The 15530-nt window shown below is 45.5% G+C and overlaps 1 protein-coding gene across 1 annotated transcript; it reads left to right on the top strand.

Moving 5' to 3' along the window:
- Nucleotides 1-6591: 6591 nt before the first annotated feature.
- Nucleotides 6592-14902, top strand: LOC149274087 (calpain small subunit 1-like). Its single transcript, XM_089505823.1, has 10 exons — nt 6592-6701; nt 8707-8740; nt 9275-9364; nt 9690-9747; nt 10722-10786; nt 11121-11189; nt 12916-12994; nt 13072-13188; nt 14613-14671; nt 14876-14902. Exons 1-10 carry the CDS (start codon nt 6592-6594, stop codon nt 14900-14902), a joined length of 708 nt encoding a protein of 235 aa, XP_089361949.1.
- Nucleotides 14903-15530: the final 628 nt, after the last annotated feature.

Raw genomic sequence — 15530 nt, 5'->3', positions numbered from 1 at the left:
TATCCCAATACAGTATGAGCTGCCCCGGAGGTTCGGCTGCCCCAGGTGTTGCACTAGTACAGTATGCCTTGTACCTAGGGGTAACAGGTAATATCCTAGTAGGCCTTGGATTTCACCTAAATCTACTGCCCCTCGGGTTATCAGATAATGCCCGGGCACAGAATGTAGCTGCCCTCTGGGTGTAACAGGTATTACCCCACTGCAATATCAACTACCACTAGCGTTACCGCTTAATGACTTAGGACAGTATGAATTTTCCCTGGGGTAACAATACTTCAGTAAGTGAGGACTTCCCTGGAGGTAATAGGTATTGTTCTTTACAGTATCAGGGGCCTCGGGGTAACAAGGCATTGCCCCGGTACAGTATGAGTCAGAGCTGAAAGAACTAATCGACTAAACCGATAATAATCCATAATGGTTGGTCGATCGATTAGTTTGGTCTGGGTACAGCATGCGCTATTGTTTTAAAGTTTAACTTACTTCTGACTAGTGATGGGAAGTTCGGATCATTAAAGTGATTCGGATCATTTCGATTCGTTCACTGAAATGATCCGATTCATGATCCGGATCTTCGGATCACTCAGTGTGCCTGCACGGAGTTACTGTTTTCCAGTAACTCCGTGCAGGCACACTAACGATTGGCCCCGCCCCTTTCATTATGAATCCTCCCCCCTGCCTCCAGTGATGTCAATGAAGGCAGAGAGTCGTTCAAAGATTCGGATCTTACAGGGATCCGAATCTTACAGTGATCCGGATCACTGTAAGATCCGGATCATTGTAAGATCCTGATCATTGTAAGATCCGGATCATTGTAAGATCCGGATCATTGTAAGATCCGGATCTTTGAACGACTCTCTGCCTTCATTGGCATTCTAATCATTCAGAGAATATCACCATACTGTTATAAATAATACATTAATAATCACTGCCCCCAGGATTTACATTCCCCTTTACCTGCAACTGCACCTTAAGCTAACTTTATTAAATTAATTAAATTAACCCTCACCATTAAATTAACCCTAAACACCCCATCAACCATGACTGCCCCTAAAATTAACCCTTAACACCCCATCAACCATGACTGCCCCTAACCCTTAACACCCCATTAACCATAACTGCCCCCAAATTAACCCTAAACACCCCATTAAGCATAACTGCCCCTAAATTAACCCTAAACACCCCATTAAGCATAACTGCCCCCAAATTAACCCTAAACACCCCATTAAGCATAACTGCCCCCAAATTAACCCTAAACACCCCATTAAGCATAACTGCCCCCAAATTAACCCTAAACACCCCATTAAGCATCACACAGGAACGATGACTCATAGAGTCAGAGAGTCGTTCAAAGAGTCGAATGATCCGAAGAGTCGAATGATCCGAAGAGTCGAATGATCCGAAGAGTCGAATGATCCGAAGATTCAAATGATTCGAATCTTACAGGGATCCGAATCTTACAAGGATCCGAATCTTACAGAGATTCGAATCATTCAGAGAATATCACTGATACCATACTTTTATAAATAAATACATTAATAATGTTCACACTGTCCCCAGGATTTAGATTCCCCTGAGTTTGCCCCCCTTTACCTATAACTGCACCTACAGTTAACTTTATTAAATTAATTAAATTAACCCTCAGTCATCAGCATAAAATTAACCCTTATAACCCCATCAACCATAACTGCCCCTGAAATTAACCGTAAAGATCCCATTAACCATAACGGCCCCTGAAATTAACCCTAAAGACCCCATTAACCATAACGGCCCCTGAAATTAACCCTAAATACTCCATTAACCATAACTGCCCCTAAATTAATTGCATGTACTCCAGATAAATTACCTAATAAATTGGTATGGTTGATGGGGTCTTTAGTGTTAATTTAGGGGCAGTTATGCTTAATGGGGTGTTTAGGGATAATTTAGGGGCAGTTATGCTTAATGGGGTCTTTAGTGTTAATTTAGGGGCAGTTATGCTTAATGGGGTGTTTAGGGTTAATTTGGGGGCAGTTATGCTTAATGGGGTGTTTAGGGTTAATTTGGGGGCAGTTATGCTTAATGGGGTGTTTAGGGTTAATTTGGGGGCAGTTATGCTTAATGGGGTGTTTAGGGTTAATTTGGGGGCAGTTATGCTTAATGGGGTGTTTAGGGTTAATTTGGGGGCAGTTATGCTTAACGGGGTGTTTAGGGTTAATTTAGGGGCAGTTATGCTTAATGGGGTGTTTAGGGTTAATTTGGGGGCAGTTATGGTTAATGGGGTGTTAAGGGTTAGGGGCAGTCATGGTTGATGGGGTGTTAAGGGTTAATTTTAGGGGCAGTCATGGTTGATGGGGTGTTTAGGGTTAATTTAATGTTGAGGGTTAATTTAATTAATTTAATAAAGTTAGCTTAAGGTGAAGTTGCAGGTAAAGGGGAATGTAAATCCTGGGGGCAGTGATTATTAATGTATTATTTATAACAGTATGGTGATATTCTCTGAATGATTAGAATGCCAATGAAGGCAGAGAGTCGTTCAAAGATCCGGATCTTACAATGATCCGGATCTTACAATGATCCGGATCTTACAGTGATCCGGATCACTGTAAGATTCGGATCCCTGTAAGATCCGAATCTTTGAACGACTCTCTGCCTTCATTGACATCACTGGAGGCAGGGGGGAGGATTCATAATGAAAGGGGCGGGGCCAATCGTTAGTGTGCCTGCACGGAGTTACTGGAAAACAGTAACTCCGTGCAGGCACACTGAGTGATCCGAAGATCCGGATCATGAATCGGATCATTTCAGTGAACGAATCGAAATGATCCGATTCACTTTAATGATCCGAACTTCCCATCACTAGTAATAGGTAAAAACCCCTGTACACTGCATTTTATGGAAAAGAGCACAACATTCAGGGGGTGGGGCTACGGGGTCCTGCTATTTGAGAAAGTGGGCGCGGCTTTGGGAGCCGCCTGCTGGGCATTCTCCCGGGCTCGGATTCGTGTAATGTTTGACATATGGGAGTGGTTATCAGCTAGCGGGGCGTGGACTTTGCTGGCTCTCCCCTTCCTGCTTCTCTGAGTCATTTGTCCCGCAGCCGCCGCCCAATCTGCATCGAACCCGGAACAACGAATCGAGCCGGACACCCGAAGCGCAGAAAACCGGGAGCGGAGGTCTGTTAAGCTTGAAGCATGTGTGTGTTTGTTAGACCCAGTATGCCAGCTACACCCCAGTATACTATATCCATCCCAGTACCCCCCTCCCAGTATTCTAGATACACCTCAGTAACCCCCTCCCAGTATTCTAGATACACCTCGGTACCCCTCCTCCCAGTATTCTAGATACACCTCGGTACCCCTCCTCCCAGTATTCTAGATACACCTCGGTATCCCCCCTCCCAGTATTCTAGATACACCTCGGTATCCCCCCTCCCAGTATTCTAGATACACCTCGGTATCCCCCCTCCCAGTATTCTAGATACACCTCGGTATCCCCCCTCCCAGTATTCTAGATACACCTCGGTATCCCCCCTCCCAGTATTCTAGATATACCTCGGTACACCCCCTCCCAGTATTCTAGATATACCCTTTGGGCTGTTATAGTTTTGGGGAGAGGCAATTACGAAGTCCCTTATCTTTTGCTATGAGGGATTAGGGTAATTTCTACCCCACCGGGATCCGTTCTGTGCTCCTGTCATGCCTCCCAGTCACTTTAATTAATATTTGCCAGTGCTGGTTATTGTAGGGTTAAATGACTTGGGACTGTCTGGAGACCCCCATGTGGAGGTTAATCCTTGATGGGCTTTTACCCTGCTTGGGATGGCTATTTGGCATCCAGGGCATTAAATAGCATCCTGTCTGCCGTTATCTGTCACTGGCCAAACTGGTTGTGCTGGGCGGATGGGTGTGCTGTGGCCTGGGGGTAGTTGTAGCAGCTTTTCACTTAAGGGAGGGGGGCTCACACCTGGTTGCATTCTTGCAAACCTGCAGAACAGGTACGCATGCACACACACACTCCCACCCATATATATATACATATATATATATATATATATACGCACACACACCCCCACCCATATATACACATACATAGGCACACACACACACCCCCTGTATAATATGTGTCTGTAAGCATTTGCATTAACCCCACGAGGGTCTGTGCCATGCGAGGCTAACAGTGCTGCTTGAGAGCGCTGTGTAGGGACGAGGGGACCTTGTTCTCATCTATAGGGAAATGAGGGGTGTGGGGGGGATTTGCATGGTTATTTGCCTCCCGGTTAAGTGGCTTCTCCCATCTGGGGCAATGTGATTGGTTCAGGAAGCCTTTGGAGGAGGTAGAAGGGATCCTGGTTAATCGCAGAATCCGTTACACATGTTTTGCCACGAGCTGCCACTCGGTCTGTCTCAGATTTACCCAACGAGACACGTGGCTCAGTGGCCTATGAGGAAGAAAGGATGTACAGGGCTGCATGCGGCCCTTCACGCGTTATTATTACTGCACCTCATCGGCCCTTGGCCCTGCGCGGCACGTTCAGCCCTCCAGCAGCATTCACTGCAGGTGCATGTACAGCTTCTTGTAATGATAAGCCCATATAATACAATGAAATATATTATACGGCCCAAACTGGGAGCCACTGGGAAAGCAAAGTTATACTGGAACGTGAGTGGTTGCTCAGTCCACAGGGCAGAAAAACAAGCATCGTCGTCAGCCGAGAGAAAAGCAGGACGGACCGTTTGGCGCCAATAGGTGAAATATTGAGTCTTCTCTGGAGTCTGGTGATCTTGTTTGCTTTTGGCTTGACAGTAAAACTGGGTGAGCTTCAGGTTGTGGATTTAGTCACACAATGGCTTCCTTCCCTTAGGGGATGGAGTCTGGGTGCGGGCGGCATTTGTATCCAGAAGCCTTTCCCTGACATTCACCACAAAGGTGGGGGCATAAAAGAGAACTTGGTTTCGGCAAAGAGATTGAAGTACGCCGGCACGGACCTCCCAGCACTGAACAGAGAATAACTGCTTGTTCGCACCTCGTGCTCTCGGCCACACCATCATACATTCAAACACACATACCACTCTCGGCCACACCAGCGTACAGTCAAACACACATACCACTCTCAGCCACACCAGCATACATTCAAACACACATACCACTCTCAGCCACACCAGCGTACATTCAAACACACATACCACTCTCAGCCACACCAGCATACATTCAGACACACATGCCACACCAGCATACATTCAGACACACATACCACTCTCGGCCACACCAGCATACATTCAGACACACATACCACTCTCGGCCACACCAGCATACATTCTGACACACATACCACTCTCGGTCACACCAGCATACATTCAAACACACATACCACTCTCAGCCACACCATATATTCAGACACACATACCACTCTCAGCCGCACCACCATACATTCAGACACACATGCCACACCAGCATACATTCAGACACGCATACCACTCTCAGCCACACCAGCATACATTCAGACACACATACCACTCTCGGCCACACCAGCATACATTCAGACACACATACCGCTCTCTGCCACACCAGCATACATTCAGACGCACATACCACTCTCGGCCACACCAGCATACATTCAGACGCACATGCCACACCAGCATACATTCAGACACACATGCCACACTCGGCCACACCAGCATACATTCAGACGCACATGCCACACCAGCATACATTCAGACACACATACCACTCTCGGCCACACCAGCATACATTCAGACACACATACCACTCTCGGCCACACCAGCATACATTCAGACACGCATACCGCTCTCGGCCACACCAGCATACATTCAGACACGCATATCGCTCTCGGCCACACCAGCATACATTCAGACACACATGCCACACTCACTGGTGTACACGAAACACGCATACCACTTTGTCAGACTAATGGTACACACGCAAAGGTACACATCAGTCATCACAGCCAGATAACACAAGTCACTCTGTCAACCCCACAACCAGCTTTTCTAGAAGGCAGCGCTCCTTCTCCCATTCACTGCAAGCTGCCGCACCGCTAGAATAGGGTCAGGTGACTTAGCCGAGTACCCGAATGTTAATAGCCATGTGATGCCAGGGTCATGCCCCCACAAGCCGGCCCTTTACGTTTTGAGCTGGACTGGAGCCAGAATTGTGAGATTCTTATCTTTGACACTAATGTCGCCTGTCCACACCTTAAAGGCCTGTAGAAAATAAAATCAAAGATTTCCCCCCTCTCGCCTTCCCACCCCTAGTTTTCACTCTTCCAATCCGACCCTTCTCTGGACCCGGAAACCCATCAGCTGGCGCCCAGTAAATAAAATGTGAAGGGTAACGGCACGGCAAAAACACCAGCTCTGGAATGGAACTTGCCGTTATTAATAATATTACCTTGTGTTAATTAAGCGACAACCAAGTACACAGTGCTGTACCAGGAGAGGAGGCTGAAGACGTTTTTGGTTTGATTGTGGGCACAAGAAGCCATCTGGGATGGGTTTATACTCCAGACCGCAGACTGAATGGAATAGAAGCTGTACTAACACGCTTTGGTGTAATGTCTTCTACTCCTCTTCTCTTTCTAGGTTTCATCTAATCATGTTCCTGATCAACCAGTATATGGGAGGAGGCCGCGGGGGTGGATTCGGAGGTGGAGGTGGAGGCTTTAACGCATCTGGAGTCCTGGGAGGACTTTTCAATGTCATCAGGTGCGGAATTTGTGGCTTCTCCTGACCTTTAGCATTAAAGCTGCAGTGACTTCTGCGAAGCCACTCCTGGCTATATCGGCGCGTTAAGGCCAGTACCAGATTAAAGTGTGGCCACACCATCTGCCGATATGGAAAGTGGGGGGCCACATCTGCTCACCAGGCATTTGCCCTTTTTTGTATGATGGCCGGTCTGAGCTTGGCCACAGGGGGCAGACATTTGCTGTGTTGTTGGTGGCACTGCGTCCAAGCGCCCAGAACATTATCATCTATTTATAAATGGCCAAAATAATCCAGATCCATGCATTGCTGGGATATGTGCCAGGACCTCCATGGATTTTGCTTGAGTGCCTACAAACTGATTGTGGAAAGCAGTAGAGTGGCACAGTCTTAATCACCCCGCCAGACCCTTAGAATGACTAAATTAGCATCAGCTCGGTGTGCAAATAACAAAGGCAGCCTTATAAGCGATTCGGAATATATATTAAACAGAATGAAATGGTCTGAAAAATCTACATATTGATTGATAAATGTTTAAATGTTGCCAATAAATGGGGCAAAACATCCATGTCTGGACTGGTTATCCAGATGCTAAGTTAATGATATAAAACATGATCCATAATCTGAAACACATTCAGATTAGGGCTGAAACAACGAATCGATAAAATCGATAATAATCGATAACGGAAATCGTTGTCGACGATTTCCGTTATCGATTAATCGAGTGATCGATTCGTTGTTGGAGCACTCGGCTCCTTTTACTTACCTCCGCGAGCGTTCCCCGCTTCCGCTGCACTCTCCACCTTCTTTTAGTTGCGTGTGGCTCCGTTCGCACAGAGAGATTCGCGGGGGTGGGGGTGGGGTTTCAGGGGATGCAGGGCAGAGTGGGGGTGGGGGGGCAGGCCAGGGTAGGAGACTGAGTGCAGGGCAGGGTGTGAGTGTGGGGGCAGGGCAGGAGACTGGGTGCAGGGCAGAGTGGGGGTGGGGGTGCAGGGCAGAGTTGGAGACTGGGTGCAGGGTGTGAGTGTGGGTGCAGGGTGTGAGTGTGGGGGCAGGGCAGAATGTGGGGGCAGGGCTGGGTGCAGGGCAGAGTTGGAGACTGGGTGCCAGGGCTGGGTGCAAAGTGCCAGGGTGCAAAGTGCCAGGGTGCAAAGTGCCAGGGCTGGGTGCAAAGTGCTGGGTGCACAGTGCCAGGGCTGGGGCAAAGTGCTGAGTGCTGGGTGCAAAGTGCCAGGGCTGGGTGCAAAGTGCCAGGGCTGGGTGCAAAGTGCCAGGGCTGGGTGCAAAGTTCTGGGTGCAAAGTGCCAGGGCTGGGTGCAAAGTTCTGGGTGCAAAGTGCCAGGGCTGGGGCAAAGTGCCAGGGCTGGGGCAAAGTGCCAGGGCTGGGGCAAAGTGCTGGGTGCAAAGTGCTGGGTGCAAAGTGCCAGGGGTGGGGCAAAGTGCTGGGTGCAAAGTGCTGGGTGCAAAGTGCTGGGTGCAAAGTGCCAGGGCTGGGGCAAAGTTTCTTGAACAGTAATAGTCCACCTCTTTTCAGAATGTTTGGGGTTATTTTGTTTCATAAATATTGTGTTTGGGTTTTTGTACTTTGAAAATATTGTTTTTTTATTACATCATAACAAAATAAAAATGTTAATGTAAATTTTAAGTTGTTTTTTAACATTCAGTTCATTAAATTTTAAATAAACAAAAAATTTGCATATTTTTTTTTATCCGATTAATCGAAAAAATAATCGGCCAACTAATCGATTATTAAAATAATCGTTAGTTGCAGCCCTAATTCAGATGCGACAACAAGAGATACTATGGCAATAAAATGATAAAAATATTGTATAATGATAGGTGTCAAGATGATATGATAGATAGCGATGGATAAAGAGGTGATAGATGTAGAAATGAGATAGCGATGGGTGTAAAGATAGTGATCAATAGAATGTTTTTGCTCAGTTTTACTGTCCTTTTTGGGCTGGGGGTTCTAATGTGGGTGTCTTTTGTATATTATTTCTTGCAGTGATGCTGCGGCAAACTACAGACCAGACCCTCCGGTGAGATGCCACATGCCCCTTTAACCTTCCTAATTAACCCCTCTACCGTTCCATCTGACTTTCCTCCACCCGAAAAATGAAAACTATTTGCCCCTATTCTTTACAACCTGTTTTTTCTCTCTATACCAGGCATGCCCAAAGTCCGGCCCGTGGGCCAATTGCGGCCTGCGTTCCGGACTGATAAGGCCCCACAGATAAGTTGCACAAATATGGATCTGTTTTTTTGATATTAAAGGCAGTGATTTAACACCTGTTTAGATTTATCATCCAAGTCACAAAATGAAAAGTATGCCGTTTTCAATAAACTTTGCATAAAATAGTTAATTTACATTTAATTTTAATGGTTCAAAGAATGTCAGGCAAAATGGTCGGCCCTCGCACATGTTCACTTCTTCAAATCTGGCACTCTTCGAAAAAAGTTTGGACATGCCTGCTCTATACCTTTTCCCCGCTCTTTGTCCCTCCTGCAAGTTACTGGATGTGTTTGTTTTCTGCCCCTGGGCCCTCACCTGGGTGTCCTTCCTCGCTGTTTAGCCTCCACGTAGTCACGTTTCCACCATCGAAGCGAACGAGAGTGAAGAAGTGAGGCAGTTCCGGCGGCTCTTCAGCCAGCTGGCAGGAGAGGTGAGATTACTCTTAGTGCGTAGATGTGGATGGTTATAACGTGGGGGGAGTGTAACGGGCAGCCACCTCACCCCGTCAGTGAGTCCGTTGGTCTACAGCTTGTGCTGCAGTTCCTTTGTTATATATTGTGGAGAGACTTTGTCTGAATGACCTTTTTGTCAGGGGCTGCCAGTACAGAAGTATCTGATCGTAGAAGGGTTAAACATGATAGACTCAGGTCTTTTTTCAACCTTACGTACTATGTAACTATATGTTTTCTAGCTCGTTGAGTCTACTTTGGAAGGCAGACATCTTGCTGAACTCTTGCTTGAATGTTTTCTTGTAGGATATGGAAGTCAGTCCCTCGGAGCTGATGGGAATCCTTAACAAAGTGGTTGCAAGACGTGAGTGAGTCCCAGGGACAGGACATGGGGAGGCGTTGCTGGGTTTCTTATTAGTTATTTATTGAGGTCCCTAGTGGATTGAATATTATGGGTCATACCATTTACCTTGCAGTGCTTTGAAAGAACGTCATTCTAGCTACGGTGCTTGCATTTAAAGTATAAAACTTTAACCAATCACTGCTTGGTATTAGTATCATCGCTAACTGTTCATAGGTTATTCAGGTTATGTTTCCAGCTCTACCACCACTGAAGTCCTAGCTGGTGCTCTTCTTGCATATTACCCTTCGCTTCCCCTGCAAGATATATTATTATATAGGGGTGTCGGGGTCAGATTCCCCCATTGTACTGCAGGATATATTATTAGTATTGGGATGTTGGGGTCTGATCCCCCATTATACTGCAGGATATATTGGTGTTATAGCGGGGTGAGAGGGTCTGATCCCATGTTATACTGCAGGATATATTAAAGGTATTATGTTGGGGTGTGAGGGTCTGATCCCCCATTATATGGCACATTATATTATGGGGGTGTGAGGGTCTGATCCCCCATTATATGGCACGTTATATTAGTATTATATTGGGGTGTCAGGGTTAGATCGCCATTATATGGCACGTTATATTATTATATGGGTGTGTGAGGGTTCGATCCCCCTTTATATTAGTATTATATGGGGGTGTGAGGGTCTGATTCCCCCATTATATGGCACGTTATATTATTATTATATGGGTGTGTCAGGGTTCGATTCCCCCCCCCCCATTATATGGCACATTATATTAGTATATGGGGGTGTGAGGGTCTGATGCCCCATTATATGGCATGTTATATTATTAGTATTATTATATTGCAGTGTGAGGGTTTTTTCTCGTTTACTGAGTGGTTGTTGGCGAATATAAGGATCTTTTTACATGTTATTGAAATAGTTATGAGTTTAAATGTTTGTGGCAGATCTGACATTTTCCATTTTCCACTCCAGATCAGGATTTGAAGACCGATGGCTTTAGTCTGGACTCGTGCCGCAGTATGGTGGCCGTCATGGATGTATCCTTAGAATTGGTCCTTGTGGCACGGGGGTGGTTTGCTCGGAGTTGGGGTAGTGCAATCACCGGGAATATATTCAGCTGTGTGGAATCCAGTACTACGAGGTTTATTCATCTCTGCAGAGAGAGTGGCGATCGTCTCCGGTCCCTACGAGGATGCTGGTCCCCATCCAGTGTTTGTATGGGACTGGGCTTTGTGTGAGTTGTGTAGCCAGATGGACAATCTAGAGGATGGGGTTAGGGCAATTTCCTTTTTTAACCCTTTAAAAAGAATGGTCTGGCAGGGGGGGTCATGCAGTGTTGGGTTCTGGTTTTGCTTTAACGTCGTCTCGCAGAGTGACAGTACCGGAAAATTGGGCTTCGAAGAGTTTAAGTATTTGTGGAACAACATCAAAAAATGGCAGGTAAAGTGATCTTGGCGAGTCTGGAAGAAGGTATATTTAGTGTGAATGAAGTCATACAGTTCTGCAGGTGAGAGGCCTGAAGGATTGGAGGGGATACCCTGTGGTTTCATAACCTTCCGATCGTGTGGCCCCTCAAGATCTGCTTCTTTGTGCCTATTTAAAGTAGTTAAAAAAAATAGTTGCCTCTTTTCTGACTTTCTGTGGGTTTAATATTTTTCACGCAAGTTTTGAGGCTTATTCTGTGAGTTGCTGTGATATGCGGATAGGCGGAACAAATGGCACACAATGTCTAGCGTTTCATTTATTTGATGTGTTGAGTAATCAAACCTGCAATCTCGGGTATGAAAAAGTTACCCCAATGAGGGGTTAAACTAAACCCTTTAAAAGGCATTATTAGGGTAACATCAAATTAAATGCATTTGCGACCTTTGCCGCAATCAGCAAAGGCATCAGATTGTGATGCCCTTCTGGTCACGTAATGGTTCAGTCAAGGTACACTAGGGGGCGCTCATGTATTCCATTCAATGAAAATCCAAAGTTATATAGGAAAAAAGAAAAAATATATAGTGTAGGTGTATAATTAAATGTGATCAGTCCTGCTTGTCGCAGATTTGCACTCACAATGTTCCTTTGATGTTCAATGCGTAGCAGGGGTCACATGGGGGTCCACGTTGGGAATATATGTACAAAAGGAGAACACAAAAAGGATCCAATAGTGTGTTACTGTTATGTGCAGAAAACGCAAAGCGTGGAAGTGTACTTACACTCAAGCAGGTGTAAATGAGCCTGTGGTTCCTGGTCACAAAAAAACAGGTCCTGTCTGTGTGATCCTCAGTCCAGCGGAACCTTCACAAACACTTTCACGCTTTGCTTTTTCTGCACCTGATCACACAGACAGGACCTGTTTTTGTGACCAGGAACCACAGGCTCATTTACACCTGCTTGAGTGTAAGTACACTTCCACGCTTTGCGTTTTCTGCACATAATAACAGTAACACACTATTGGATCCTTTTTGTGTTCTCCTTTTGTACATATATTCCCAACGTGGATCCCCATGTGACCCCTGCTACGCATTGAACATCAAAGGAACATTGTGAGTGCAAATCTGCGACACGCAGGACTGATCACATTTAATTATACACCTACACTATATATTTTTTCTTTTTTCCTATATAACTTTGGATTTTCATTGAATGGAATACATGAGCGCCCCCTAGTGTACCTTGACTGAAATACCTCAACACCCGGAGAGTGTTCTTTAAGGGCTGCAGCCGTGTTTTCCATATATAAAAAGGAAAGTCCTAATTCATCTTTTTTTTTTTTTTTTTTTTCACATATTCTACCCCCCGTACTGGTTTTCATACTCTCTTTAAGCTCACACATAAGGGTTTACACGGCTCTTTCTAAGGCTCTGGGGCTCCGATAAACCCCTGCCAGAGTCATATGGATCCCTCAAGGTGTAAAATCACCCGATATGTGTCAAAGGACCTAGAACGGCACCCAGGGGCTTTCTTTGAATATCTAATAACCTTCAGGGCCAGGAATTACGTTGCTTACTGAGAAACATGTCGGTGAAAGGAACTCAAACCTTTGGTGTTAACTGCAGCTCCTATCAGTTGTACGGAGGACTCAGATGGAGTTTATACTCAGCCAATGAAGTATCCTCTGACACACTCCATGTGGCCCCTGAGGTGCCCCTCTCATTGTTATATTTTTATTCCCCAGAATATATACAAGAGATATGACACAGATCGCTCGGGGACCATAGGCAGCAATGAGCTTCCTGGAGCCTTCCAATCAGCAGGTAGCGCTCAGCCCTCTTCAGTGCTCTTAACCCCGTAATCTGCTGTAAGAGGTTGTAATTTGCCTCTTTTTGTTTAGGTTTTCAGCTGAATGGCCAGCTGTATCAGATGATCATTCGTCGTTATTCTGATGAGAAAGGAGAGATGGATTTCGATAACTTTATCTGCTGCCTGGTGCGACTGGACTCCATGTTCCGTGAGTAGCCACAGGCTGATGCCTCCTACTGCCCCCCTCTTCTGAAACCTGAACCCTCAACTTCCAGCTTTTCCTCTTGGACGTTTTGGTGGTAGCCATGTAACAGGTTGATGATTAGCGGAAAAGGGTTAAATTGCTTACAAGGTGGGCACCTTACACTGATTGCTATAGGCGGCCGTTCTGTGTGTAGCGGCCTGCAGCATGGTTACTGACTTGATCAGCATTCACAGATCTCACATGAGCTTCCGGTCGCCACCTTCCCCTGAATGATGCTGCCCACTGCCGGTATACACGTACTGGGGCTTTAACCTCTATGGCCAGATCCATCATCTTTGTTGGGTTGGGTTTTATGATGTAATAAACACTTTTATGTGAGAGAGTGAGGAAATGAAAAAAATAAAGACCTGAAAATGCACAGTTAAATAAACCTTGTCAAATCTGCCATTTTATTTTTTCCTCTAAAAGTTTTATCACATAACACTGACTTTTAAGAAGCCTTTTTTGATATTTCTCTGGCAAAAGCTTATCAATTCCTGCTTTTGTGACACATGACAATTAAAGGGGTTCTCAAGTCCTATTTTCATGTTGTATTTGAGTGGATCTTGCATGCCCTTCAGTGCATTTTACTGCAGGTATTCTTTAGGGGGTTTTTTTGGCTCCTCCGCAGCTGCATCTACAGACTACATGGTGCATACCTCAGTATGCTTCTTGCACATGCTCAGTAGAACTCCCATTGCAGTCCTCTACTTGTCATTAATGGGGTACGCAGCAGCCATTCTAACATGCAATTGGCTTCAGTGACTTCAATGTGAGTGTAACATGTGCAAGAAGTGTTTATATGAATGCTTCATGATTTCAGTAAAAGCAGCTGGGGTGGAAATCACCAAGGATGCCTGCACCAGTTTGCACGCAGTAAGTTTGTTAGAGTTCATGCAAAATGGACTCAAAAATGCATTAGAAAATAAAAATACAATCTTGAGGGATGGGTTAGGGTTATGCTATGAAAGGGTTAGGAGTGATGCTGCATTTGGTTACATAAGCTGAACATTTTAAAGGGGCTTGTTCGCCTACAATGATGAGCACAGAGCTATAATATGGTATCTTATATTTTTGGAAATCTGTTATGGTTGGATTGTCTCTCTTTTGGTATGATTCTGGTAAATGTGCTGTTCATAGAATGACATCGCACAGGGGCAATCTACCTGTATATAAAACCCCATTTATTGGATTAATTTAGTAAGACGGGGTTTTCGGGAAATCATTGCTCTCCCCAAGCAGCGCCTCTGGGTTTGTCTGTTCTCTCTCTGAATGTTGTGACGAATGAGTCTGTCGATTCAGATCGATGTCTTCCTTCAACCGATTTCCCTTGATCGCCTTGGACGTTCCTTGTGTCCCGACACTTCTCTTATGCTGTTTGCTTCTAGGTGCCTTTAAAGCCCTGGATAAAGATGGAGATGGTCAGATTAAAGTGACAATTCAGGAGGTGAGTAGGCTGGGCATGTGATTGGCGAAGGCGAGAAGCTTTTATTCCTCACTATTTTAAATAATGCCAATTCTCCTACATGGTGATACGTTTTACTTTCCTCTGTCAGAGGGGTCCTAGAGGTCATCCATGCTTCTTTATACCGTAATCATATTATTTTTGGGGGAAGTGGGGTAATAACCTGAGTTTGTCTCTCTCTTGCAGTGGCTCCAGTTAACCATGTACTCGTAAGATCTGGAAGGTCTTTGGATACGGCGTTGTTTCCTCCTCTGTCTTTGATGTTTATGAGCCGGGGTTTCGTATATATTGGACTGTTTTTTTTCCAGCTGTTGCAAAGCAGAGACTGCAATGTCTAACATTTTGGATATCTGGGATTTGCTGCAAGTCACTGCTGCGCAGAAGCTGTTTGAGAACATTTTGTCACAAACATGTCAGGTCACAGGTATAAAAATAAAAGCCTTCAGCTTGACCATGTCTGGGTGTTTGCGTCACAGGGGCAAATGATCTTTTCGCCACACCTGTTCGGTTTAGTACTTTCCCCCACAGAATTCTAACTACTTCTGACCTTGCAGCCTGTGACGGAACCGTCAGACGCTGCTCCTTAAGCCTAGGACAGGAAACGGAAATCCAGCATACAAAGGGTTAAACGCATAGAGCCCTTTGCATATTACCCCAAGCACCAGACGGAACTCGTATCGAGGTAAAATAGGGACTGAGTTTTATTGAAAACACACCAGTATTTAAACAGAACAAGGGGCTCATTTACATACAATAGTGACAGCAAACCTCACATAGTTCTCCATTGGTCACTCCTTTGCACACGGCCCAGTATTTGCACTCAGCCCACCTCAGCCCGGTA

Source organism: Sceloporus occidentalis, unplaced genomic scaffold (assembly GCF_023333645.1).
Source record: "Sceloporus occidentalis isolate IW3139 unplaced genomic scaffold, rSceOcc1.0.p SCAF_347, whole genome shotgun sequence".
NCBI classification, from domain to species: domain Eukaryota; kingdom Metazoa; phylum Chordata; class Lepidosauria; order Squamata; family Phrynosomatidae; genus Sceloporus; species Sceloporus occidentalis.
Note: the sequence above shows the minus strand (reverse complement) of the source record. Positions and strands in the feature narration are given on the sequence as shown.

Bases quoted from the DNA above. Each gene is read 5' to 3' on its own strand.
- LOC149274087 (XM_089505823.1), top strand. From the start codon at position 6,592: ATGTTCCTGATCAACCAGTATATGGGAGGAGGCCGCGGGGGTGGATTC. The intron at 6,702-8,706 runs GTGCGGAATTTG...TATTTCTTGCAG, and splicing joins GGACTTTTCAATGTCATCAG to TGATGCTGCGGCAAACTACA. The intron at 9,748-10,721 runs GTGAGTGAGTCC...TTTCCACTCCAG, and splicing joins TAACAAAGTGGTTGCAAGAC to ATCAGGATTTGAAGACCGAT.